The sequence below is a fragment of the Cygnus olor genome, chromosome 28 (genome assembly GCF_009769625.2).
Source record: "Cygnus olor isolate bCygOlo1 chromosome 28, bCygOlo1.pri.v2, whole genome shotgun sequence".
NCBI classification, from domain to species: Eukaryota; Metazoa; Chordata; class Aves; order Anseriformes; family Anatidae; genus Cygnus; species Cygnus olor.
Genome location: NC_049196.1, coordinates 172584 through 198406, shown reverse-complemented (window position 1 = coordinate 198406; position 25823 = coordinate 172584). Strand labels below are relative to the sequence as shown.

At 51.9% G+C, this 25823-nt stretch overlaps 1 protein-coding gene across 8 annotated transcripts; it reads right to left on the bottom strand.

The window, feature by feature from the left end:
- Nucleotides 1-279: 279 nt before the first annotated feature.
- On the bottom strand, nucleotides 280-25752 carry PIP5K1A (phosphatidylinositol-4-phosphate 5-kinase type 1 alpha). Of its 8 annotated transcripts, none has more exons than XM_040538661.1 (16): nucleotides 25634-25746; nucleotides 17298-17332; nucleotides 16453-16542; nucleotides 13442-13572; nucleotides 12924-13041; nucleotides 12546-12698; nucleotides 11086-11385; nucleotides 10319-10524; nucleotides 9580-9663; nucleotides 8573-8621; nucleotides 8129-8213; nucleotides 7678-7815; nucleotides 7161-7269; nucleotides 6107-6187; nucleotides 3405-3489; nucleotides 280-2839 (listed from the first exon to the last, which is right to left on the bottom strand). In XM_040538661.1, exons 1-16 carry the CDS (start codon nucleotides 25683-25685, stop codon nucleotides 2837-2839), a joined length of 1719 nt encoding a protein of 572 aa, XP_040394595.1. In that variant the 5' UTR covers nucleotides 25686-25746; the 3' UTR covers nucleotides 280-2836. The 8 variants fall into 8 exon arrangements, with proteins under 8 accessions (XP_040394595.1, XP_040394593.1, XP_040394598.1 ...); XM_040538659.1 differs by having other exon boundaries at nucleotides 7161-7290; nucleotides 25634-25745; XM_040538664.1 differs by having other exon boundaries at nucleotides 7161-7290; nucleotides 16453-23246; nucleotides 25634-25752.
- Between the last annotated feature and the right edge of the window lie 71 nt (nucleotides 25753-25823).

Here is a 25823-nt window from a genome sequence, read left to right as displayed (position 1 = left end):
ACTTCCACCAGCTCCCTCAGCACCCACGCATGCATCCCATCAGAACCCGTGAACTTACGGACGTCCAGCTTGCTTAATGGGTCCTTAACCCAGCCCTCACCAGCCGAGGCAAACTCCTTTATTCTGACTTCCTCTAGGGCCTCTGGGGTACAGGGCTCCTCAGGACAGCCTCCAGCATTACAGATGGAGACAAAGCCCCACATGCTGCGGGCCCCTTGGCCACCGCCACCCTCCCTGCCCGCCCCGGCCCCACAGAAAGCAGGCGCAGAGGCAGGCTGGTTCAGGAGCACACGCTGTATTTTGCTGCCGCGCAGGGCAGCAGGGCTGTAGGTATCCACAAACAGCCGATGACAACAAAATGGTACACGGGTAATATGACAATGTCCACAACAAGCCACGAGCTGCTCCATGGGGACAGGTCCAGGCCCTCGCAGCTGGATGCGGGTGGCAAAGCGGTGCCAGTGGCGATGCCAGAACCGACGGTGAGCAGGACAGGAGAGCCTGGGATCCATCAGCTGGCACCAGGAGGTGGTGGCGGCAGAGGCCTGGGCGGTTGTCCCAGCTGCTCCCTGCTCTTGCCCCCTTGTAAGACCCAAAGCCCCCTTCCCCACCAGAGAAAAGCCACGCGAGGTTTTAAAAGACAAAAGCAGTTGCCTGCCACTTTCTGTCGCAAAAAAAATAACAATAGCAGTTATTCTGAAAACCCATTACAAAGCAGAGGTTGATAGTTCCCATATATAAATGCCACCCCCCACCCCCATCTCCCTACTCACTGAATAACTATCCCCAGGAGAAAAAAAAATAAAACACTTAAATACAAGTTCATAAATATTAAATCATGAAAAAATTGAGACTTAGTTTTCTTCCCTCCTGGTAAAAAAAAAAAAATGAGTTAGAAGGGAAGGTAAGAAACAGTGTCTAATATAGACAGTTATTTCAGCTATAAAGTGTAACCTGCGGGGTAGAGTCAGAGGTAACAGGGAGGGAGAAAGGAAGATCCACCCGAGGTGTCCCAGAACTGATCTTTTCTCCCACCCACAGGTCTCGCTGGGACGATGATTGGTGTTGAGAGGTTTGAGAGCCCTTGAGAACCCAACAGCCAGCTTCCGAACAGAGGCTGTTCTCACACTCCAGCAAACCCCTCTGGATCCGGAACACCCGGAGTAAGGCCATTCCACTTGGTCTTTCAAAAAAAATTTTAAAAAGAAGTTTTTTCTTAAAAAATATCAGCTTGCATCACATCCACTTTAATTAAAAGCTTGAAGTGGAAGGTGGGAAGAGACTTGGCTCTGAAACATCAACTAAAAACATCCCCTTCTACACCACTACATTCTTGGTTTCCTTAGCAATCATTGCTAGTTAGCATAGAAACCCCTTGCGCTGCTGCAAGGGCAAACTTTAAATTACTTTTTTTTTTATATAAAAAAGAACAGAGGATTCTAACCCACCAGGAACATGGGGAAGAGTCACTTCATTTCTTAAAAAAGCATTTAGTGAAAATAAAGATCAGTCCAACATCTCTGAGATCTCTAGTAAGTGTCTGCAGCCCGTGCCAGGGAGGCGTCGTCACAGCCTCCTGCACAGGGGGAACGGCCACAACAGAACCATGCCTCCCTTCAGCTTTTTTTTTTTTCTTTAAATGGGACTCAAAATGCACCGTACTTCTGTGGAGGCAGATGTCTGTCTCAGCGCACACAGCAGGCAGCCATTTAGGTAGGTATCTCAATCTTGAGCCATCGAGAGCATCAGTGCCAAACACGGTTCCGCAAGGCTGGCTAGGGTGCAGGCTGAGATATCAAAAGGGAGCCAAGCTATAAAAACTCTAAGTTTTGCCAGCGGTGCCCACAACAGAACGTAACAGCAGGCTGGAGGGCAGGGAAGGGAACCGAGCAGGCTAGGTTTGGTCCATTTGCTTAAGAAATACTGAAGGCTTTAAAAAAAAGTGTGCCCGTTACAAAGATCTCCCTCCATTAGTTACTTTGTGGGGAAGGAAATGTGGCAGGGACAAAGACACTCATTTCAAAAACAAGGGACAAAGCAATCCAAAACCTCCCTGACATCTCAAAAGCTTTGCATCTTCAAAATCCTCCAAGCTAAGGAGCACAACAGAACACCCCTGCTCTCCACCTCGCTGTCTCAGGAGACTACTGCCACCGGGAGCAGGTACCGGGGAGAGGGCTCCTTGTGGTCAGCACCCCTCGCTGCCGCTCACCTAGGGTATTTTCTGGTGGAATACTGAGAAGCTTATTCATTAAAAAAGAATGACTATACTGCAGGACTAAAAAGAAGTGATATGACTGAATTCGAGGAAACTTTTAAATTAAAAACTCGTTTAAAATACAAAATAAAACCACACTGCTCTGTCGCAAACTGCCCCACTGAGCTTCTAATGCCCGTTTCCCCCCAGAACTCTGAAGAGTCGCCTGTTCTTGCAAGGTTTGTGGTGTTGGCACCACAAGTAGGTAACTCCCTGAAAGTCAGATCCCTTTTCCAGAGGCCTTCAGCCTATGCGGAGCAGTTCCTCCTCCTCCCAACAGCCTGCTTTGCTCCTGCCAGGCTTCAAAAGCAAGGAGGACAGTGGGGACACAGTGGCACCTGATGCGCTCTGCAGTAAGGAGACTTCAGGCATCCTGAGGCTCAGCTGTGCTGGCCCAGTCTCGTATAACACTACCTCACTATGTGTAACCCAGCCTTCCAGCTTTTAGGTTTCAGTCCAGATAAAATTTCTTAAAAAAAAAAAAAAAAGTCAGCAACGGGGGCTGAACGTTTGTCAGACTCCACAGACCACACAGAGCACAGAACCATCTGCTTCCATCGCAACGGCCTCGATGTCGCCTCACTGAAAAGAGAAAAGAGAGGATATGTTGAGGAAGAGCCTGCCATCTAAGGAAGAGCAGCAGAAGTTTCCTGACTGGTCTCCTGAACTTTCTCCACCCTGGGAGAAGCAAAGCAAATGGGGATGCTGAGCTCACTCGTGGTCAGGCTTTCCCGAACCAATGCCTTACACGAACACAGGAGGGGCTGTGAGTATGTCCTCCTCTGCTAGGACAGCAAAGTGGGTCTGGGTCAGCTTCACCCGCTTTTATCTCTGCCACCCAACCCACTCTTGGCCCTTGGAAAAGAGGAATGTCTCTGCTTTGCCTCCCACTTTATCTAATGTAAGGCTTTGGGGGTAGCAGATTATCACTAAGAGGATGAACAGCGCCTAGCACAAGGCAGACCGAGCCTTCACATACCAGAGGAAAATGAACACGTGTTTCCTGCTCCGGTTGCTTCTCACCCACCCAGCTCCATGCCTGCGCTCCCAGCATCTCTGGGGAACAGCAGAACTAGAGCCACGTAGCCTGTCATTGTCCACCCACCTACAGACCTGCTCGCTTCCTCCTCAGAAGCACAGTACTCACAAAGCTTATCTCCGTCTCCTGCAGGTCTTCGAACTGTTCCCTCAGTTCTGAGGAGTGCTCGGGTATTGAAGGCCCTGGGGAGCCACTGGGAAAACAGAAGGGGGAGACCTGTAAAGCAGTTTTTAAGAATGAGCTGTCAATAAGTCACATTTCTTGGTTGCCCTGCTGCACCCAGCACAGTGGAACAACCCAGCACGTCACAAAGGCTTTGTTAGGCAGGTTTAGTACAGAGTCACAGGCAACACGATCCTTGCAGGGCCAGGCACCTGAAACAACACCTAGAAGATCAACCCCCCAGTCCAGGTGACTTCATACATCAGGAACAAGCACTTTTTGTCAGCACTTCTTCACACAAGTCCTCAAGCACCTCATCAACATGAAAATGGTCCTGGGTGGAAACAGTCCAGGGTCAAAGCATCCACAAAGCACCAGAGAACAGCAAGCCTCAGCCTCTACAGGCAGAGGCACCTTTATTTGAAAAAGCCCCTGGCAAACCTCTTATGCAATGACTGTGAGCTACGTAGTGCCTGCAGGACGCATCACATGCGCGCACAGTGCCTGTCAGGACACAGCGCACAGAGAAAAGGGGCAGGGTGTGTGTGTGTGTGTGTGTCCTGGAACAACACTCACTAGAGTCCAATATCCCTCGTTATCTCCCCATTTCTTTCATGAAGCTGCACAGCTAAACGGCCACAACCACCTGGCCAAAGAACTCCAGCTCCCAGCCTGGGTCTTGAGCCCTTTCCCACTAAGGGCATGGTGACCACAGCTTCTCTTCATCCCTGGGAAGCACACAAGCAGCAGTCGGTCTGTGAAGGCGTATTTCACTTAGCAGGCACGGCTCTCCTGGCGACTGAAGGCTTTAGGAGTGCCTCCTGCAAGTATCACCCAGGGCTTGGCGAAGCCTGCCTTCCTCGGTGGGATTCCACCGTCTGTTGCCAGAGTACAGAAGCATCGAGCTGCTCAGTCACCAGGCGACACAGCACTCCACGCAAACACCCGTGCATCGATAACATCTCTCACCCATGACACCAGTCATCCTCATCAGCAATGCAAAACTCCACCTCCCTGCCCGATCATGCTCACCTATTTGCCTGGTTACTCTGAGCTGCTCTGACTTCAATCCCCCTGGAGTGCTCTACCTGGCGACTCTCTGTTTCTGACCTAGGCAGACATTAGAGGCAAGGATGATCAGTGTCAGTTGCAGTGCATATGGCCCTCAACGCTTGTCTTATTAACCCTAGGCAGCGGGATCAATCACAGTGCTCAGGAGAATAAAGAGCCCCTCTAAAACAGATCAACAACCCCTGGAACTCCTTGCTGCAGATGCGGGTCAGCAGCTGATGCTCACAGCAGCACGTGGTGGTTAAGCTCATACACCGGGATGCTTCTGCCACAGGTTAAATGCCAGAGCTGGGCTGGAGCAGGGCAGTCCCAGCCCATCTGCCCTTCCCAGAACCAGAACAGGCTGCTAATGGATCCTTGCATACCGAAGGAAGTCTTCCTCCCTCGTTCAGCATCACACCCTCCTCTGCAGCTTCGGGGTTTGCTGCCAGCAGGTACTCATCACCAGCATCAGGATGGTGGTGCTGGACCAGTCACTAGCTGGGCCCAGCCCAGGCAGCTGGGCAGGGAAAGCCAGCTCCGCCAGCACCAAGCTGGGCTCGGCTCTCCACCCTGGGGGCACCCATGCCCGTGCGCTCCCGTTTACGCCACCACAAAGGGCGCACCTCCAGCGCACAGGTTGCGCGCAGCAAACGGGTGCACGTGGCCACAACACTGGGGCAGACACGAGGCTGTGCTGCGAAAGAGCCCGAGACTGGAGCACCCACGAGAAGGCTGAGCTCCTCCTTAAAGGCAGCTCTCGAGCAGACAGGATTCCTGCCTGCCCCCCACACCTGCTCCTTCAGGCGGGCTCCCTCCCCTTCTCACAGGGCAGGGATTTAAGAGGTCGCCTCCCCAAAGAGTGGTAAACACCCCACTAGAGCAGCTGATTCTGTAGAGAGGGAAAATTCATTTTTAAACCCTTTCAACAGGTTACATCGTCAAAAAATCAATAATTTACAAATTGCTTCCATCCTTTTCAGGGTTTGCAGAGCTTTACAGCTCTCCCACAATCACACAAGTGGATTTAAGCCTCTGACAACAGGCTCAATGTGGGGAGCTCACAGATCCTAAGGCCCTAAAGATCCTACGTGGGAGAAAACATTAGCCTGTTCCCTGTCCTCGATTTCAGTACCTCTGCCTGCTGACACAGTTTTTTTTGCTGGCAAAGAGTAAGCAAGCACATGCTCGAGTGCCTGCAGGGTACGGTAAGTGGTGTACTTGGCCCCAGAAGCACTGGGGCAAACACACAGATCGGGCTTGGCACCCGGGGAACCACCCAGGGCTGAGCTCGGTGGAGCAGCAGGTCTGATCCTACACACCAGACCCTGCGTTTTTACCACGAACAGCATCAGAGCCACGTGCTGCAAGGAGGACACCGTCTTGAGAGGTTTTACCACTGAGCCTCACAGACACGCCGAGGATGGCCGAGTCTTTGCACAGGGACCCACCCTGCTACAGTACCGTGTTTTAGGAGCAAATCATACAGAAACCGTAGCCACTGGCCAGCAAAAAGCACCAGGCCAAACCTCCAGGTAAGTCTCTCTGAACACACCCTCCAGACAAAAGGTTTCAGGCAGTCTGGTTCCTCCCCTCACCTAGGCAAGAAGATGCCGGTAGCTGCTCTAGTCAAATCCTTTGCTGAGCTGTCAGCTTTATGCACTTGTACGCCCACTGACCTACGTAGAGATTGAAGGAGAGAGACCTGCAGTTAAGTAAAAAGAACGCCTCAGGCATGCTGATGTACTGGAAAGGAGCAGCTCTGGTTTCGGATCCCTAATGAGAAGTTTCCAGGTTTTACAGAGGGAATAAAAGGTGTTAATTACAATTGTATCTTGTTCTCCTGCAGCTCAGGACAGAGCAGGCACTTCGCTCAGTGCAACGATGCAGGACAATACATCAGGAATGATGAAGATAGATGGTTTATGATCGCTTCCAAGGAAGAGAAGTTAACACCTCAGAAAAACTTCTGTGAAAGGGATCGTTCTCTGACCACAGCTCCTCCTACTCTTCAAGTCTTACCACTTCAGCAACAAACGAAACATTCAAAGGCAGCCATCCTCTCCCTCACAGCTCTCCATGCACTTCAGCTCCTGAGGTATTTTGCACTGTGCCTGCACACATCCCTGCAGCCTCCTTTCCTGAGGAGTTGTAGGAGCTCCACGCTCTTCAAATCACTAAGTGGCGAGAGAGCCCAACCCTCTGAGAAGCACAGCAAGACAGGTAGGTCACTTTCAGTACCATCTATCGCCACGTTCATGTTCTTCAAGTACATTTTGGCAGTGCCACTTCCACCAACTCACTTTAACTAGCACAGTTATCTCAACTCCAGAACAAAGCCATTAAACACAGAACGCACAAGGAACTAAAAGCCCCTGGGACCCCTGCACAGCCCAAGCAGAAGATGCAGGATCACGTCATCTGCAAAAAACTGCACGCAGGAACGGTGACAAAATGCTCCCCCCCCCCGAACATGCTTGAACTGACAGAACTGAACTTGCTCATCACCACAGAAGGACCACTCAAACAGGTATTTCCGCAAACATGCCAAAATCTAAGCACCACAAAGCAGCACAGAGCCCTCCTGTGGCTCATGAATCTGACTCACAGGAGCTGCTGGCCCGCCATGCACTGGAAGAGTGAGAGCCTTACCTGTTTGCGGGTGAGTTGAGGCCTCCGCTGCCCAAGGAAGAAGTGGACAGGGTTGTTGCGACGGAATCGCTGTTAGCTTCATCTACTGGCAGAGTCCTGGGCAGGAGATCTGGACGACCAAGGTGGGAACCTGAGTTGAAGCACAGACTGTTCCATCACCAGAACACACTAGCCACGGGTCAGGATCTGAGCTGGATCCCATCCGAGACATCTAAGACATCTGAGCTCTGAAAAACCAGCCCTGCCTTCAGTTCTCTGCTTGGAGTCTGACGCTCCACAGGCCTGCCTAGCCCAACTGACCTAAATCCCATGGCATGTGCTGTTGGGAAGAGACCAGACACCTGAGACTGCCATACAGACTCAGCCCAGTTTCTGGCACCTATGAACCCAGAAAACAGACCCTGCCCCTGGCAGGACTGCAAAACCACACAGAGGTGTCTTGCACAGCTCAGGAGGCAGAAAGCTTTGATTAGACCGCTAGGATTTTTATTTTATTTCTTTGCACCCAGGTACCAACCTTGCTCTACATCCACCTCCGTTGTTACTTGTGCTTTTGTCTCACATGACATATGTGACTGGAAAGGCACTCCTCCTTGACAGCTTCGACGAGGAACTGCGGTGCCAGACCGGCTCTTCTTAGAAGGGGATGGCTTTACTTAAAGACAAAGAACAAGGCAGCACTTTAGTAACACAGTGTACTCAGGAAGGAGTAAAAGACCTGACACAGCAACTTTCCAGTGACAGAGAGTGGAACAAGGGCTGTGCTTTGAAGGAACATTTTGATGGAAGAAACAGCTCCTCACATTTGTGAGGTAAGAACAATCTAAGCGGAAGAAAGAGGTGACATAGCACAGCAGACTTCCTAAAGGTCTTACATGCTGTCATGCACCTTCCCAAACCACAGCTGCTGAGCAAGAAGCCAGAAACAATGGCAATTGCCAGGGGTACGCCTGCACAGAGGTACTTACATGGTATTTTCTTGAATGCTGTGTTGCACATGAACCGTTGGAATCTTTCGGCATAGAAGCTGGGTCTGTGCACAGACACAGTGTCCTAAAAGGGATAAACATTAACACGTGAATCTTAATTAGTAAGGGATTACAGTTAACACGAGCTTCTTTCCCACTGCTAACCTTGACACATGCTACATTGGACAAGGAACAGTCAGGGGTTCTCACAGTGACAAGAGAGCTGTGAGAAACAGATTAGATAGAGTTTTGCATTACATACAAAGCAATCGATATTTAAGAAATAAGTTGGTGAAAAGCGTTAACAAATCTGACGCTACCTAGAAAATAGCACTTTTATTTTAAAAGGCAAATACACGTGCTCCTTAGAAAACCAGGATCCTGTGCGCAGTGAGCTGGTATTATTGCAAAACAAATGAAACAGTGGAAATTTTTACTCCTTACCCCATCATGTACAAGGGCCTTCCAAGAATGCTCTAGCTTCTTGACAAATCTGAAAAGGGAAATAATTAGAACAATTTTCAAACCTATCCATGTATGATATAATGCTCACTCATTACTGAGCCTGCCTTTTGACAGCCGTGTCAAACACCCCAAACAACTGACTACTTTGGCTTTAGATTCTCTTCATTGTCCCACTCCGCAGATGCCGGGGCCGACTAAACAGTTCACTGTCCCGCACTGCTTTCCTGTCCCTGCTGTACAGTCCCAGGCTTCCTTTACAACAACTTTCCTCACTGCATCTGTCCCAGAGATGACTCAGCTCCCTAATTCAGCAGAGAACTGTCTTTGCAGGGTGAGTGAACGGACTGACCCTGAGGGAGGGTTCAGAAAGCACCAGAGTCAGCATAAGACAAGAGAACTAGCGCCGGGCTATCAGGACAGCTGTAGCAGAGCAAGACCTGGGCCCTCAGAGCTGTTAGAGCAGCACCTCACACCTTGTGAAACCGCAGCTTCAGTGTTTCGAGGCAGAGTTGGGGGGCAAGTGGAAAGTTTCACAGGCATAATTAACACGGACAGTTAACTTGCTATGACTTTCAACAGACTCTGTATGTATGTAACTTCCTGTATATTGTATTTGAATATAAATAGAAGGTAAGCCTTATACCTATTTTTACTTTCATAGGGAGAAGTGGTTATGGCCATTTTAAGCCACCACTTGTTTTTTCCTCGCCACTTCCTGCGTGGTGCCTATGCACAACAACCACAGCATACAAAAAAAACTTCATGAGAGTAAATCCATTCTGGGAACATGAAGTAAGTATGGTAAACAAGACCTGGAAATCGATCCCCAAAAGCCCAACTTCAAGAAAATAAAACGAAATGAAGGTGGTTAATAAACCACGTCTTTTTTCTTGAAAGCCAGTCTTGACAAACAAGCAGGGACAGACAATGCCGTAAAGTGATTTTCACTCTTAGGTGATACACAGCCGTTACTCAATGTTTCTTACCTGTAGGACTGCAGCACATCAATGATGCCAATGTAAAGGAGCAGTCTCTCCCCCTTCGCGTTACGGGCTGGAATGCCTCCCATCCTAGAAGAGGACAGAGCAAACATGAAACAGGGTGTTCTCACACCCCACTGCCTCTCTCAGGCTGCCTGGCGTGGGCTGAGTATTATGCGAACTATTTAACAAGCATCAACATGCAGGAGGCTCCTCCTGTTCAGCTAACAAATTGGGGAAAACGAATCAGAGCAAAACGCTATTTCAGTAAGTTCACTAAACCTCCTGAGAACTGACCCCCTTTCCTGTCTGTATGCCAGTCTTACTGAAGATGAGGATTAATCCCCACTCCTTCATGAGAAGAGACCAAGCAACTGTAAAGAGCATCTACCACCATCCATACTGAAGATGGCAGCTGGACTTTATGGGCTGTTAGTCTGATCTAACAAAGCCATCACTATGCCTCTTGGAAACAGATGGATATAGCTACGTGAAGCTGCCAAAAACTGGTGAGCAGAGAACTCTCAAAGCCACCTGGAAGGCCAAAAGATCTTTTACACATTAAGGAAGGGAAGTCAAAGCCAAAGCTAAAAGCACAAGGAGATTTGATATTGAGAATTCTCTGTCCAGCAATCCTATATAGCCCAGTCTGCATGTAAATTAAGTCTCCATTAGCCAAGCTTGGATTTTACCCCTCGCTCTTCACGGTACTTCAGTGAGAACAGCAACACCGACATGAACTTACTGGTCATCTGTCTCTATGGTGCCACCTCGCCGGGCCTCTCCTTGGATGGATTCCATGGCTGTAGAGTAGAGGGCCTTCTGGGCAGCGGGTCGCCGCGTGTCGGTCTGAGATGTCCCATCTGCCAACGCATGCTCTCTCTGTGCCAGATCAATGTTATGGATTGCCACAAGCAAGCTATAATCCATGATTTTAAAACTCTGCAGGACCTGGGCAGAAAGTCAACGAAGGCTCATTCAGTACTGCAAGCCCAGGGAAACTGTCAGAGCAGACATTTGCAACAGTGCAGTCAGCATTTCTGCCTAGAGCCCTGAGTGTATAGAGGGGATGACTTTTAATCCATAGCTTGTGCACAGTCAGCTCATCTACAGATGCCAAAGGTAGTTACAGGAAAGCCACTAGTACTCCTCCTATGCAGAAAGGGACCAAAACCAGGGGATATCACCGATTTCTGCGTCGCTGCTCAGAGGCAGCTCACTTGAGCCCAGGCTCAGTCAAGTCTCTTGCCCCTCTCCCCAGATCCTGCCCTGCTCCACAGTGCAACCTTGCCAGAGGGAGAGGAGACACTGCTTCCTTCCTCTGCCTCTACGCACAGAGCTGTGTGCAACTGGGGTCCAGGTCTTCTTGTCCACACCACCATGAAAAAACAGGTTCTCTAGTCAACACCCCTGGTAGACACTACGAGAATGACAGCTGCCACCCCATTTTTCATTGAAAAGGCCCAAAAAAAGGAAAGATCTCTCCATACTACTCTTCGCCCCTCCACTTACCAAACAGTCTCTCTGTAACGTTTTGCACAGAGCGTTATACATGTCTGAATCTAAGAAGAGGCCATCAGGGATGTCCTGCATAAAATCCAAGTCCTTGTATGTTGGGAAGACCTTCTCCCGTTCCTTCTGGGACGCTCGACGTTTGTAGGTGGAGCCCTTCAGGTCGTATTTCAGGTGCATTTTCACAGAGCGTGGCAGAAGGTTGTTCATCACAACAATCCGAATGTTTTTGCCCCCGGCTTGGACACAGTACAAGCCATAAAACTTTGGCAGCAGCGTCCTTGGGTTCTGGTTCAAGTTCTAAAGTGCCAAAAACACAGAAATACCTTCAAAGCCATCCTGGTTATTGACATGCTATTCAGAGGAGTTATTTGCTCCTTCCTGTGCTTCTAAGCTGAAATGGAAATGACAATGATTCAAAGCAATCACCAAAGAAGCTAAGAGACATGGGCAGGTGAGCATGGGGAACGGATGGGCGATGCCTACTGTTAATAACCTCTTTGCAAAGCTGAATGGGTCAGATAAAGCTTGTAAACGCAAAAGGAATTTGCTGCTCACTCACAGAGAAGCTAAGCTGGGGAGGCCGCAGGGCAAAGGATGATCTTGTGCTTATCCATTTTAAATTTGGCACCTAGGTCAAGCTAAGTACATCAGGACAAACAGATCTAAACTGTCGTGGCTATGGAAGACATTAGACAGAATTTTGAAGAAAAACAACGTGCTTTTGAGTATAATAGAGCAAAAGTATTTGTGGGTTCAGAAGCAGTTTAGAGAATTCAGCTAATGGCCCCAACGGCATCAAAAGTCCTAAGGCACTTCTGTAAGGCAGGACTGTTTCATGGCTAAATTCCCCTTTACAGAGGTGGCTTGAAAAGGTCAGGCTGTAAAAAGACATGAAGCAGTCAGATCACACACATATCACGCTTCAGGGTGGGATCCGATTTTGCTCCAAACTAAAAAAGCCTTTTTTTCCTGTAACTGCTTTCATAAAATTAACATGCCTTTACTCCCAATGCTGCTGCTTCCATATATAGAAACCTAAAATCAGAGTTCTTCAGCGAAATACTTCAGCTTTGCAGATGGAACCAAGCATAATTCTGGGAAGGGAAACATAAGTACATCTTTGCAAGACAAAGTACCATTGGCGTAACACTGTGCAGAAAGGACAGCTCACAGCAGTTCACAGCTGGTCACAAAGCAGCCTGCAATGTTCTACAACCACCCAAGTCACTAAGTGCAATGCAAGACTCCTATCCTAGTCTTGCAATACCCAGGCAGTTCGTGTCCTTCAGTGACTGTCTTTGCCTCTGGACAGTTGAGACAAAAGCTGTCAGTCAGCTGAGGCACAGATCAAACCTCCACTTGCATCTACCAGGCAGTATGTAGCATTTTCTGTCACATTTGTACACATGGGGGACACTTCCCTAGCTTCCAATGAAAGCCTTGCCCAAGTGCCTTACCATATAGTAGCCAGGCAGCAGCTTCTGCAAGAACTCAGCCTCTTTGTGCTGAACTGTTTTGATGATAAACTCATCGTCACTGGATACGTAGAAGAGGGATCCGCTCGCCCCGGAGTTAGAAAGTTCGATGAGTGGCTCACTACAGAGCGAGTACTGAGGAGGACAAGATGAAAAAAGCAGAGGTCAAAGAGACATCAACAGGAAACTTCAGTGCACAGGCTCTTCCTTTTCCAGATCAACAGAGTCAAACCCCAGGGTCACAGACAGCATCCAGTGCTGTGCCTACAGAGCACTCCACAGCTCTGAGGAGGGGAACGAGGGCAAACACCCATTACAGAGCATGCAACAAATGGGAACCTGGTACAACCAACACCTTACCAGATAGTCATCAGGTCGGATCCCAAACAGCTCCCGGAAATAACGAAAGGCCACTGGAGCATAGGTTTTGAACCGAAAATCATTGTAGTGATGAGCCGGGGTCAGGTTGCTCCCTTCACTGATCAAGGACAGAAGGGCATACAGGTATCTGCATTTGTCAGGTTTCTTAAGAGGCTACCCAAAAAGCAACCACCCACTGGCTGGCTGCCTCTAACACACTCAAGGGCTAAAAAGCACCCACCCAGGAGGGACACAAGGATGCACGCCCAACAGCAAGCCTGCAGTTGTTCACAAGAGCAAAGGTGCTCACATCTGGGGAACAGCCGGGCCTCTTCAGAGGCAGGAGGTAGAGCTGGTCCATAAGCAGTACATTGTGCAGCTCTGCTAAGGAGACCCGTGCTCACTCCTGAAATCAACTGCCCGGGTTTGGTGCTGCTTCCTAACGTGCAAGTAGGGCTAGGAACTAGTGCTGCTACTCACTACCAAAGCACAACATAGAAGAGAAAGCAAAAACTGACCTTGGGAAGAAAATACTTTCTACCACGTAGAAATCTTGCATGAGAACATCTCTTTCAGGTTTGGTGCTCAAGCTTCCAACTGTGTGTGTAATGCCCAGCTGAATGGCACCTTTCAAGGCAGATGATGTTGTCTGGAGAGATGGAGAAAATGAGTCAGGCAACGCGAAGCAGCAGACTAGAAACGGGAATGAAAGGAGTTAAAGAAATGGGAGCCCCAAACTTAAAGCAGCGCTGTTAAGCTGGGGTATTTTACACCCACTAGTTCCAGTTAGAATAGTTTTAATCCTGCTGGTTACAGCTTCCTTCATTTCTTTCCCAATGACCAGTGTTGCTCTGGCTGCATTGTCCTATGGCAGCCTGCTCGAGAGAGATGGTGCACAAATGATCAGGCCCCAGCATGCCATGATGACAGGATGTTGAAGCTGCTGCCAAACTAGTGAACAGCCTGCTCTCCTGGATACGTAGAAGAGGGATCCGCTTGCCCCGGAGCGCCTCTACATCCCTGATCACATCCTGCTCAACTCCTGCACTCTACCTGAGCTGAAAAGGACTTGAACTTTCAATACCCAGCTGGCCTTCAGAAGACTGAATTTCATTTCCTCCTCCCACAGTGCTCATCTCTACAACCTGCAGTCAGAGGAGAATGACTTCCAGGGACAGACTATCTCGTTCCCCTATGAATAAAGGCGCATCTTGTCACCTTAGTCTGCCAGGTCGTGGAGCTACACAGTTCAAAGTTTACCCTTCCCCAGCTTGGGCAGACTTAGGTCTTCTACAGGGCAAGGCAGGCAGGGCCAGCACACAACGCACACTTCTATCTGCTGCTACCTCCTTCCTCTGACTCTTGCTGGGTCGTGGCTCTTTAACCTTAAGCAGCTCACTGTCACTTAAAAATAAGGAGCAAAGACATGAATCTCACTCCTGCGTCCTGCGCACGAGCTGTCCGAGAACAATGCCAGACTGTGTTCTTGTAACAGCTACTTACATCAAGAGTCCTCTTCTGTCTGCACAGCACATGATCTCATCTCAGGCCACTGAGACGTGCTTCAGTCTAGCTCAGGCTAGGGGCTGTTTTTCCCAGCACAGCCCAGATGAGATCTGCTCAACACCCCCATGTTATATGGCCTGTCAGCTCCCGGAGCACAGAGATCTGAACTTTGCTGTAATGCCTGCTGGAAATGTTGATGCTGCAGAACAGGTGCAAGTTGGATCTGTGTACAGCAGCTCATGGACATTTCACTTGGCTTAAACATATAGCAACCAAACCGAGAACAAGATTCAGGGCTCGTGACCCAACTACTTTGTGTTTTTTTCCTCAAGCTAAACAAAACTCAGGCCTCTGCACAAGAAATCATTGCACATCAAAGCATTTAGCAGCTCAGCATCTAGATCAGACCTGGGAAAAGAACTTTTCAATTTTTTTCCCCAGACACACATCTTCCATGAAGCCTTGCAAAATTAAGAGGGACATTATCAGGAAGAGGTTCTTCACCGAGACGGTTGTCACGCACTGGAGCAGGCTCCTTGGGGACATAGTCATGGCACCAAGCCTGTCGGAGTTTAAGAAGCATTTGGACTGTGCTCTTAGTCATACGGTCTGAATTTTTGGATAGACCTTTGTGGTGCCAGGAGTTGGACTCGATGATCTTTAGGGGTCCCTTCCAACTTGGGATATTCTATGACTCCATGATTTCTCCCACTTAACTGTTTTTCTGCTACCACAGCTGCAAGAGATCTGCTTACAGTGACCTGAAGAGACAGCAATAAACTTGCAGCAACTCCAGCTTCCCATCAAGACAATGTCCTTTTCTACCTCAGCTACCTACTTATATTTGCCATTTACTTCAGTATTAGTTGGGGAGGGAAGAAGAATTTGATTCCACTTCTCTTCCTTACCCTCTCCAGGCTAAAGTTGCTTGAAAACAGATCTCAGCTCAGCACACCTAGTCCTGCTTGAACTCCAAGGGCAGTCTCACTGCATTGCTGCCTTGTTTGCGAACACACAGCCACAGGGCCAGGTTGTCAAGGAAAAAGTATTTTTTCTCTTCTATTAGCCAGCAAGATCAGCTGAGCAGCTCGCTGCGTGTTTACAATCACTTTTATAGGACAAAGAATTTTAAAAAAACATCTTACCACCCACGGAAAAGGACAGGATTGAAAAAAGACAGACAGTCCATTAGTCTCATTCCCGGATAAATCCCATGCAGTGTCCTACCAGGTTTCTGGGACCCTCACAAGGAACATTTCAAGCATTTTACATTGGCTACTACTTTTCTCTCCTACTACTGCCATCTAACTTTCTATGTCCATATTTGCAGGAGACTAGAAGCCAGATCCCAGACTTGAAGACATAAGCAATTTCAAAAAGGGCACTATAAAGAAGCCACCTTCTGCAGAAGCACCATTTGAGTTCCTCTCTTCCACTCTGATTCCTGACAAGCGTTGCAAATGCATCTGGGTTAGAGATTTTGGACTAGAAGTATCGCTTACATAAAGAAATGGAATGACCATATCAAGCCATTACCTATTTAATCTACCCCCTAGAAGCCAATCTTACTTCAGAGAAAGTAAACCCATTCTGATGAAGTCCAAGAAACTGGAAGCAGCATCCACAAAATACCCACATTTACAGGCTTTTTGAAAATTTCCTAACAATCTCCCCTTTGTAAAGCAAATTCCGGTAATGTCACAAGATCTGTAGGAACTATTGTGCCCAAAGAGCATAGAAAGCACCCAATAAGCCAGGAGAGGCCTAAGAAGGCCTTTGCCCTTGCTAATGGACAAAGTTTAAAAATAATTCCCCTTTTAGAAGGCTACAGGAGAAGCTGCCTGACAAGTGCATATTCAGTCCTTTGGTTTTCCAACTCAGAAGGCTGTGCTCCCTTTCAGATCTTCTTCTGGAACCACCACAAATGTCTAACGCTGAACCTCGTTAGATGCTGCTGTTCTGGGCGGCATTTGTTTTGTGGAAAACAACAATACTCAAGTGAGTTGTGCAAGAGCTAACCTACCTTTTTATAGGTAGTCTCGCCTGTGGAATCCACTCCTCTGTGCCCTTTTTTTATTGTCTGTGAGCCTGGCTGTCCCGAAGAACCTGGCATCTAGGAATAGAGTAAAAGATGGTGAGAATGAAGTGTTTACGATCTCTTAGAGGCTTGTGGCTGCCCAGAACCGCCTGTCCTTAGTTTTCCTGTTCTCAGAGACGGAAGCTGTGCACGCTCCCTGCTGAAGGCCCAGGCCCCATCCAGGCCCGCCGTGGGAACAGCAGCGGCGCTGGAACGTCTCCAGAGAGCCGACTGACTCCTGCCTGACTGAGGCCCACCCCGAGGGGTCTGCTTTCAGCCATGGAAGAAATTTTTGGTTTTGTTTTATAATCACCATCATCACAAACCCGTCAGCTCTGAGGGAGTTTGGCCCAACCCCAGCCAGCCACCCTGCTTTTGCCAGTAAGGCTAATTCTTTGAGGAAACAGCTTAGGAAGGCTTCGAATTCTGCTCTGATTCACGCCCCAAGAACTTGCTTGACTCATTCTCTTCTGTTTAAACACATGCTGTTGTTAACTGGTGTTTCTCAGTCAAAACAACCCGAATGTCTTGCTCTTGGCAGGATACCTATTTGGTGTTTTGGTAGCACAAGAATTGCTCGGTCCCAAGCTGGGTTTTTAAGAGCAGATTCTCTTCGTAAGGAGAGATCTTCTCATTTCCCAAATGAATATTTGCAACTTACTGTACTTACCACTGCCTGGCTTACCCTTAACTTGTCTGCTCTCTGCAATCTTATTTAAGTCTGAAATTGGGCATTTTGAGCCTTCCCTCAGAAGTGATTCTCTTGGCCAGTCTGTCCATCAGAAACTTACCTCAGGCGTGAGCGATTTTTTGAAAGTAGATGATCCTGTCAAAACAACAAAGCCAAACTCAGAAAGAGTTAATCATTATCATGCATCACAAAAAAAAAAAAAAAGACACGGCGCCTTGGTTCCAGAGATTTCAGGCGTCTGAAAAGCACTGACTCATGTTTGATTTCTTCCCAGCTTCTCCCCTTACAACAGAGAGGGTTTTTGTCAAGCCACAAGGAAATGCTATTCCTCTTACCGCTCACCCATCCAGACCCTGCCTGTGCCCACACGGCAGCACAGCGACGGGCTGGCATCCGCTCGGCCTGGCCGGACCCCAGCACCCCTGGGGACCCCAGCAGCCCTGGGGCCTGTACCTCCACCCCTGCCAGTGCACCACGCTGCCCGGGGGCCAGCGGTTGTTTTGCCAGGCTGAGCGCTGCCACGCGCAGCCCTCGCGGCGCTTCTGCGCCCACCCACCGCCCGCACAGCCCCTCCACGGCTGCGGACAGCCTCATGCTGCCATTTCATCAAGCAGAATTTGCATTTCAGCAAAAGGAACGGAGGCACTTAACAGCAAAATCCAGCAGCCTTCTGATCCCCTTATCGGATGATCAAAGTTCTCATTTCAATACATATTAAACAAGCAAACAAGGAAAAAAAAAAACAACACAACAAACGCATTTTATTAAGCAAAGCACAGAAGGACTGCCCCAGCTGTCCTGCCACCTCTGTCTCCCTTTGAAGACCAGGCGGTTTGTCCTGACGGGCCGCGGCGCCCCGCGCCGGGTGCTCCTCCTGCCCCGGCCCTGCGCCGCAGGTGGAACTCAGCCCCTGTCCTAGCCCGGAGCCTACAGATCTCAGTTCCATCCCCTTCCAGCACAGGAGACTGCGTTGCCTCAAGGCTTTTGGCCTTGAAATCTGAATCATTTAGGTCAGAAAAGACCTTCAAGATCACCAAGTCCAACCATGCAACTTGCCAAGATCAGTTGGGATGCAGGGATAGGGCAAACATCCCGGGCACTATGATACAGCACTTGTTCAGCAGCAATTACATCTTTTCTTTTCTTTTTTAAACAAGTATCTGTAATTATGTAAATTGAAACCACTAAAAGCCCCAAGATTCAAGCAATCCTGAAGCAGCACCACCAGCCTCATCACCTTGGAGATTAGCTGTGTTAATATTTAATCATCCATGCGAGGCTGTATTCCACCAGGATTTAACTACAGCTCCCTCACCAGAGGACCCGCAGCAGAGCAGATCTCTGCCACACTGCCTTCATCACACGAAGCAAGCACTAAGAGGAGAACGCAAACCAAGCCTCGGTTCAAAGAGCCCGTGTCCCAGAGCCCGCCTGGCTCATCCCCAGCAGCACCACAAGCAGTTAAGGGATCCAAGCAGTTAATTCTAGACAAAGGAAACAGAGCAAGGTTAGCTGGTCCTGTCCAAACCCAAATTCACTATGTCCCTAAAAGTTTCCTTTTTCTCTCGCTCGTGACGGTGGGGCCGATCCCTACGGGCAGTCTCCGAGCATTCCTTGGAGCCGTTTACAGAAGCGGAACGAAGCCAAGGCAATGGCTGTCTGCCCTCCTCCAGCCTTAGCTGCCGGGAGCCTTTTCAGCAGCAACAGACCAGATATTCATACATCTAGGGAATAAATACTAGAAGAAAAGCTCAACAGAAGCTGTGATGATGGCACCTCGTCAAATGGTTTGGACAAACGCTTTGCTGAGCAGAGCACGGAACAAGGCACACAGGTCAGATTCACACTTCACTCGTTTGTCTAGCACACGAGCATGCTAATTTGCTACAGCCGGGACAAATACCCGCTCGGCTCTATTTTTAAACAGAGCCACTCCACTCAGACGAATTTTAGCTGTGTTTTAGACGAAAATAAAAAGTGAAAACGCTAGCACACCCAAACACATCATCAGCCCAGCTATCCAGCGCCTGAGCGGGGCCAGCCGAGCGCCAGGACACGTCACACCGGCATGCACTCCCTTTCATCCTCCGTCCTCCTGCTAACTTTAGGGTTTTGTCTCACCCCAGCAAGCAGCCAGCATGGGAGAGGCTACAGTTAGAAAAAAAAAAAAAAAAAAGCCGGGTTCTCCCCAGAAAGGTACCGCTTTGGGTGCTCAAAAGCGGGGAGCACCAGAAGAGCAGCCCCACGCCACGGCTCGCCGCCTGCTCTGGGATGCTCCGATGCACATTTACACCTGCCACCCCCAAAAAGCCTGTCGGGATCAGTCCCCCGGGACAGCAAACGGACACAGCAGGGAAGTTGCTTCTCTGCAAAGCACAGGCCAGGAAGAGCTGAGAGCAGAAAACCCGGCTGCAGCAGCGCTGCCGGCACGCACGCAGAGGCACGGAGCCGCCACGGTGTCAGGAGAGCACTTCCACAGCACGTGTCAGTAAACAGCAGTTTGGGTTGAGGGGGGAGCAGCCTTCCTCTGAGCTTGTTTAGAGAAAAACACCAAGTTCTGTCAGTCCTCGCAAGCCAAGACAGTTATGTAAGGTGGCATTTTGCTGCTGGTTACCGGAGAGGAGGAAACCATGCTTTATGCAATCCGTCTACCTCTTCGAAATGACTTCACCGAGCAGCACAAAAAGCTGAGATCTATACAAGGAAAAACAAAGAGGTTACACAGGGAACTGATACTTCAGCTACTCAAAGAAAGAGCAGATATTTTTCCCAAGAAAGCACAAAAAGAAATCCTATTTTCCCTAGCTGAGATCCAAACTCCACAAGCAGAACGCCTCGCTCCTGACTGAGACCCCTTCCTGCAGAAGCCACGCACGACAAAAACCCTCCCGTGGCTCCGGAGGAGCCCAAATACCCCATCCACCTCCGTGAGGGCTGCTCTGAAAAGCTGCAGCAGTCGGGCCCGAGCTGGGGCCCAGGGCAGACCCCACAGGGACCACTGGCACTGGAAGCGGCCCCTGCCTGCACGGCCCCTGGGGATAACAAAACACTCGCAGACTCTCGAGCTTGGCCAGAAAGCCAGCGGTGAGTAATGTTCTGAAGCTCTCTGCATCGATAGGTTTGTTCCAATAAACGATGTTAAGAACATTAAACCAAATGCATCAGGAGAGCTCGTGAACTCGGCCTCTAGACAAAGAGCTCCTACGTGCTCGCTGCAGGCTCCTTGGCTGGGGGTATCTCTGCTGCCACCGTTTGCTAGCAGACGGCAGCCCCAGCTCATGCACGCACCGCCGACGTTACTGCCCCGGATCAGTGCGTCTCCCTTCCTCTCCTCTGCTCGTTTCACAAGCCTGTTGATGGAGGCGCGGGACGCTCCTGAAGTTACTCGATTCTGCTGACGTGGACGCCGCAGCGAGCAGGGGACTTGCTGGGAAGAAGCCCAGACAGATATGGAAGATGCAGACTTGGGTAATTTTATCTGGGCTCTTCTTGCTGTTTTGCAGGAACAGCAAATGCGTCCTCAAGCTCTCTTCAAGCTTTTTGGGGAGGTCGGCATACTCAACCTGGAGCAACGAAGCTTTTTACTCCAGGAGGCCGGGCAGAATCCAACCCTGGCCTCCGCACACACAGGCCAGCTCCCCACTGCACAGTGCAAGGTCCCCAGCACTTTGTAGGGACCCATACAAAGCTAGAAATCGATGAAAAAGCAGCCTGCTCTGTCCTCCGTGCTGCCCTAGGCTGGCAGGGGTGGGCACAACTCCCCAGAAGGATGGGGCTGGAGCTTTTCCCCATCACCTGGGGGCTGCTGACATCCTCCCGGTGTTTCACCATGGGGGCTGGCACGGCTGTCCCCGCAGTCCCAGGCACAGGCACGCTTCATGGCGGTGAGTGTGTGGGAGCGCTAATCCAAACCCAGCAGAAGCCACCGTGGCTGGGAAGAAACCCATTTCCCTTCGTTTCTCACCAGCACAGCTTGACCAAAGATGAGTGGGAACAGGAGCACTGCCAAACAAAACCCCTCCTGAAGGTGCATGGAGGCACGGGTCCGTCTCGACTGACAGCAGGTTACCTCTCCACCGGAGCAGGGTCGGCAGATGACCTCGGGACTTCACGAGGTCTTCACTCCCGTGCCCCGCAGAGGACAACCCAAAAAACACCCTGCACTCCCACCGGTTCTCAGGACAGCGAGGGAAGACCAGCCACGCCGTTCCACGGCCTGGGGCTGCGACGGTGTCGGCAGAAAAGGGCAGGGAGCAAGAAGCATCCGCCACCTGCTCCAGACCCTTCTGCGTTCCTTCCCCACCGTCCCTGGCCCAACACCAACCCTCTGGCCTGAGCTGCGCCCTTCTGCTCCCCCCAAAAGACAGGGGTTGGAAATGAAGCAGACGCAGATGACGTCTCAGCACCGCCAACGTAGCCCAGCGAGCTGCCGGACTGCGGAGTACTCGTTTTATTGCTTTTCCTGATGCTTCAGAGCAAAAATATCCCAGGGGAGGAGGAGTGACAGGATCTCAGCTTTCCCAGCCGCATTCCGGGGCAGGCTGCAGTATTTGCTGAAGGCGTTTAGCACCTGCGAATCGATGAGCCCTCAGACAAGAGCATTCCCTGGAATACCTGCTGGAAACTCCTTCCCGCAGCCTGCAGGGGCCCAGAGACCCCCGCTCCCACGCAGCTGGACCCGCTGGCACAGGTTCTGCCATCTGGAAACCAATCCCGCAGCTGGCCCGAGCCCACCGGTTTTACAGCTCGGCATTACGACACCTTTCCACGAGAACATTGCAACGATTCAAAACTTAAACTGCTCCCCAACAGCAGCACCTACACAAGAAACGCAGAGTCGCTGGATTTTCCATGGTGCTGGCGGATTTCAGAGGCAGCTTTAGGGCTATCAGACCGACTTTGGGGATACAAACCTTTACAGCAAACGCTAAAGCATTCCTTCTCCAGCTCATCCTGCGAATACTGCTGAGGGGTGCTGCAGAAACAGCCCCTGTCCCAGGGCAGCACCGAGGCCGAGGGCCTCGCTCAAAGGCACCAGGACCGACACAGCCTGCTGCACTGCACTCCGGGTTTCGGGGAAGACAAACGATCATTTTCCAGGAGAATAAAATGTAGGTCAGGCGTAAGGGATCCCTCTGCCCCGGGAGCACTCTGTTTTAAACAAGGCAGAGCCTGCGGGGACGTGGCGAGGTAACACGTTTAATCACTGCGCTCACACGGCGACCGAGAAAGGACGCGAGCGGCTCGCGCCTCTCATCGCTCTCTCCATCGCGGGGCACCCGCGCCAGCAGCACTTTAACGACATGGAGAAGCAGCTTTTACTTTCCAAAGGGAAATTCAGACACAGCTCAGGAAACGGCACTACGGGTCACTGGTGCCCCCACCAAACCGCACGGCTCTCACTTGCTTTCTAGCCACTGCTTCGCTGGATGAGCTGTCGGAAGACAGACGCGTTTGTCATTATTCAGACAAGCCAGTGCTTATCTTTGTTCTCTCAACTGCAATCTTTTGTCTCCATCTTGAAGACGAGGCAGCTTTGCCCAGTGCCGGGGCACCACAAGCAGTTCCCACAGCCACCGGTGTGCTCCCAGCAGGGGCGGTGACAGCGGGACCCAGCTCACGCTGCCGACCTTCGACACCCACTGAGGCCTCCTCAGATTCCATTAACGTTTGTGAAGAAGAGACTTTTACAACAGAGACAAGACTCGAAGTCATCTGATGTCCTATTTTAAGCTCGAGGATGATGAGCCATTCAGATGTTTCTGTTTAATAAACTGATCTTTCCTCCCGCGTGCTTGGTCTCAGCGAGGTGGGCCCAAGAAGGCTTTGTCCCCCTTGCAGGAATCGGAGGGTGGGAGCTGAGGCTTCGAAGGTGTGTTACACCTCCAGCAAGGGCTCAGGAGTCTGCTCTCAGCTCACCGCAGAGGTGTCGGGAGGATTTTCCTGCCCACAGAAGTGACTGAGCCATTTTGAGAGCGATTCTTTTGTCTGTGGATGTCAGGGAGGGGCCTGAAGCCAGGGTGACAATGAACTCTCAACTCTCTCAGATCTGTAATTATAAAGCAGTCACTGCACCGAAGGCACAAAGAAGCAAACAACTGAAATCCCACATTAGCATTTTTGGCACATGCTGCTTCAAAGTGAAAGCAGCAAAATGAGAAATCCTCCTGGGTGTTTCCCCGGGGAGTCGAGCATGCAGCAGGGCAGGGCCGCAGGAGGGGAGCAGGGGGCGGATGGGAGGAGGAAGGGTGGGACTTGGAATCGTTCTCGTCCCCTTTATTTCAGCTGGAAGAGGCCGGTAGCTGAGTAATCAGCCCCCAGGGTGAACCACGCCGTGTGCCACTGAGGGTGGACAACAAGCCCTGGTGGGGCCTGAGATGGGTTAAGGTTTACCATGGAGAAAAGCCTCGCGTCCAGAGCAGGCATCCTCACGAATACCGTCCCCCTCCGCCCGCAGAGCTGCTCCCCCAGCTCTCAGCGTGGTTCGCGCGATGGCCCCGAGGCCAAAGCGAGACGGCAAAGAGAAGCCCTGGCTACCTCTGCAGCCCGGTGCTTGCTCACGGCCCTGTTATTACACAGAACTCACGCTCAGCCAGACCGGCAAGTGCCTCTCGCTGCCAGGACCACAGGTAACAGCCGAGCCAGGCCCAGCCTCGGCTCTGGAGGCCAGCCCCAGGGAGCTGCACGCAGGCAGCTCCAACGCGGGATGCCCATCGCAGGTCTGTGCTGCTGCGCGCCCCTCTGAGCTCCAGCTCTGCCCCTGCTCCCAGCAAACTGCCGAGCCCCAGCCCGGGCGCTGCCCACAGCAACCCAGCTCGGGGAAGGGGGCGAGCGCCCAGAGAGAGGCCCCAGGTCTCCCCGAGACGGCACCAGGGCTCAGCGCCCGCACCGCCAGGGATCGACCAAGGTAACGTCCTTCATGTATCGCACACGTCAACGCAGAGGCTCTTTCATAATTAGGATTCGAATCCTGTGGGAAATGCGCGTTAGCCAACACCTAGCTACCTGGAAAGCAAACAATGGCAATTATTCCAGCAGGAAGGGAGAAGAGATTTACTTGTGTACTCGCATATTTTCTCCGAAGTAAAGCTCTTGAAACCCTCTGCGCCCTGCAAGCTCTCTGGAGCCGGTTCCTCCTCCTCAGGTCAGGGGACAGGCAGAGGGGGCAGCTCGCATTCTGAAAGGAAGCCCCACAGCAGGGCGAGGAGAAGACCCCAGGGCCTCGCCCTGAGCTGCAGCACCACGGCTGCTGTAGGCAGCAGAGATCCAAGCAATCTGTTCCTCCTCACAGAACCGGCTTTATGGGCCCAACAGGTACTACGGCTCCGCTGCCTGCTCGTGAGCTGAACGAAGATGAAGCGGGGACGTGAGAGACCCATTTTCAGAACCGCCTGGTGGATGGACACAGCTCGGAAGGCAGAAAATCCGACACCTGCATACGTCCCTGCCAGCGGACAGCCGAGCAGCGCTTCACCAGCTTTGCCGCAATGATTACAGTCGGTTCTCTTACGGGGGCCTCAGCAAACGGCCCCCAAACGCTTCTACACAAGAGCAGGGTAGCAGGCAGCAGGTGCAGAACAGCAACGAGCCGAGGCTCATCCCGAAGGCTTCCCCTGCGTTTCTTTTCTTTTTTCCCCCCCATGCTGTGATCTGGGCGACAAGCGCTTTCTCCGTGCCCAGGGAGCTTCACCATTTTGCGTTACAAGAAACAAGAAAACCTCGCCGCTCTCTACCACAGAAACTCAGGGAAGACAGACGGATCTCGCCAAACACAAATTAAAAGGCTTTTAGGAGACCATCCCGGTGTCTAGCCACAAGGAGCAGGTCTGGGGGCAGCACAGAAGGGGAGCAGGGCTCTGGCCCCCGCCGCCAGGACGCTGGGAGAGCACCTGGGAAGCGCTGCGAGGGGGCCGAGCGGCAGCTTCAGGGACCGAACGCGCCCCGTTTCTCGCCCCAGGGGGCTCCCGCCGCTCGGCCCCGCCGCCCCCAGCGCCCAGCTCCCCGCCGCCCCGACCCGGCCTGCGAGGGGCCCCGGCCCGCCCCGCCCCGCCTTCCAGCCGTGACGGCGAAACCTCCCCGGGAACCGCCGGAGCCCCGCGACCTCCCCCGGGAGCCGAACGGAGACGGGGCCCCCGCAGCCGCCCGCTGGCCCCGGGGAACGCGGCTGAGGAGCGGCGAGGGGTAGGGGGGGGGAGGGGGCCGCGCTCCCCCCCCGCCCCGCGGCCCCCCCATCGGCGGCGGCTCGGCCCCCGCCCGGCCCGGGCCCCGCCCGTGACCCCCCAGCCCCTCCCGGGGCCCCGGCCCGCCCCGGCCCCGCGCCTCCCGCCTGGCCCCAGCCGAGGCTCTCCCGTCTCGCCCCCGCGGGGCTCAGCCCAAGCCCCGGGGCCGTCCCCGCGGCCCCTCCGGCCCCCCGCCCGGCCCCGCCCGGCCCCGTACCCCCCAGGCCGCCGCCTCCGCTGTCCCCCGGCTCCGGCCCCGCCGCCGCCATCTTGCAGCGCGCTCTCGCTCTCTCCCCGTCTCCTCCAGCGCCGGCCGCCGGCTCGCGCGAGGCCCCGCCCCCCGCCGCTCCGGCCCTCACCACTCGGCCGCGGGCGCGGGGGGAGGAAGCGGCGCAGCCGCCCGGAGC